The sequence below is a fragment of the Engraulis encrasicolus genome, chromosome 16, assembly GCF_034702125.1.
Source record: "Engraulis encrasicolus isolate BLACKSEA-1 chromosome 16, IST_EnEncr_1.0, whole genome shotgun sequence".
Classification (NCBI taxonomy): Eukaryota; Metazoa; Chordata; class Actinopteri; order Clupeiformes; family Engraulidae; genus Engraulis; species Engraulis encrasicolus.
This window is the reverse complement of record NC_085872.1, coordinates 11,661,094-11,662,715: the sequence shown is the minus strand read 5'-3', so window position 1 is coordinate 11,662,715 and position 1,622 is coordinate 11,661,094. Positions and strand designations below refer to the sequence as shown.

Here is a 1,622-nt window from a genome sequence, read left to right as displayed (position 1 = left end):
TATCCATTAAAATAAATAAGCAAATCGTGCCAGGTCACCCATCCAGCATATCTAGGCTAGATTTCCCACTGAAAGAGGAAGGAGCACATCGATCTTACACATTATTTTACGGTGTTTTTGGTGCCTCATAAACATCTTTAGAAGAATCCATCTCAGAAAACATCACGCAGCGGAAACGCATGCCGCACGACTTGGTCACTGGATTCAATGTAGCCAACAGCGTCCGTCTGTGTCTGGGCGGAACGCGCAGGCGCCGTAGCAATGCCTGCTTTTGAGGCCAGTGCGGCAGGGAAACCGCAGGGAGAGACCGAGATTTCAGGGAGGAGGACAGTTGGAAAGTTAAAGAAGAGGGAAATCTCCAATATGGAAGACGAGGACTATTCTGGTCTCCGACAGCACTCGGCCATATGGAATTCTGCGATTCATCTTCTGTCAAAAGAGGAGGTTTGATTGACAATCGATGTTGTAACATCCTTGGCAACCTGAGGATAATGCCAGGGAATGGATGAAGAACTACTGCGGATGGCTGGATTTAGTCATTGGACTGAGTACTGTAGCCTACAGACGAGAGCATATGGATATTAAGCTGAATTCCATGTTCAACGTTTCCCTATCTCACATCTACACAGAAGGACGATGCTCTGAATGGTTTAAATTGTATCGCGAAAGACGTAGCACTAATATATGTCTATGAAGAAAACATTTTGCGCATTGAGTTCTCTGGAATGTCCTCGTCATCCATCAGTATCATTTACTAGTTCGCCGCCAGGAGAATAGGAATTAGCTTCAGCTAGATGCAAGTATGGGTGATGCTGTGGATAACAAGGAGACTAAAAGGACATTCATCGTGCCGGCCATCAAATCTTTTGACCACTACGATTTCACAAGGGCTAAAATATCTTGTAGTCTAGCATGGCTCGTTGCCAAAGCCTTTGGGTCAGGTAGGTGGCGCATTTTCTTGTTTTTATTTCATTATTTTGTTCATATTAATTTCACAGGATTCTAACTGACGAATCATTACGCACGGCATGAATAATATTGTGAGGCTCAACCCGCGGTCATAGCGGTGAATGCGACGTGGTAACCGGTGATCTTGCCTTCAGTCCGTTACTTGGGATCCAGCATCCAGAGAATTTACCGGAAAAACATCTCAACTTTCATACTCAGGGTTGTCAAACTCGGCCCTCAAATAAGCGTAACATTTGGTAAATAAATAGGCTACACACCCTCTGTCCGAGTGCGCACAGGATTCAAACAGTTTATTTGACTAACTGTTGCGCGTTTCATCTCAATCCTTTAAAACATAAATGAATAGGTGTTCCGTCCCAGTACATTATGGTTTAACCTAAAGATGCTCAGACTTGATCTAAAACAGACCGGTTAATTAGGCCTACTGTAAATGATTTAACCATCCAGGGGATGCAAGTCGTTGGAGAGGTCTACTGCCACAACCATTACCAAGCAGTATACCACACAACATAGAATCCTCTACCAAATGACTCGTCAAAATGTGATGTTCTTATTATGTAATGCACCGTCAACAGCATGCTCCGCACTCTCTAATGTGAATTTAGGTGCCTAGAATGCGTCGCGTCGTCATCTGCCGCCTCCCAGGTATTTCG

General features: G+C 44.3%; 1 protein-coding gene across 1 annotated transcript in view; it reads left to right on the top strand.

Moving 5' to 3' along the window:
• The first annotated feature begins 291 nt into the window (after positions 1-291).
• camsap2b (calmodulin regulated spectrin-associated protein family, member 2b) overlaps positions 292-1,622 on the top strand; it is a 75,305-nt gene continuing 73,974 nt past the window's right edge. Inside the window, exon 1 of the mRNA XM_063218593.1 lies at positions 292-941. Within this exon, the coding sequence (XP_063074663.1) occupies positions 803-941 (139 nt within the window). The 5' untranslated portion in view covers positions 292-802. The remainder of the gene's footprint in view (positions 942-1,622) is intronic.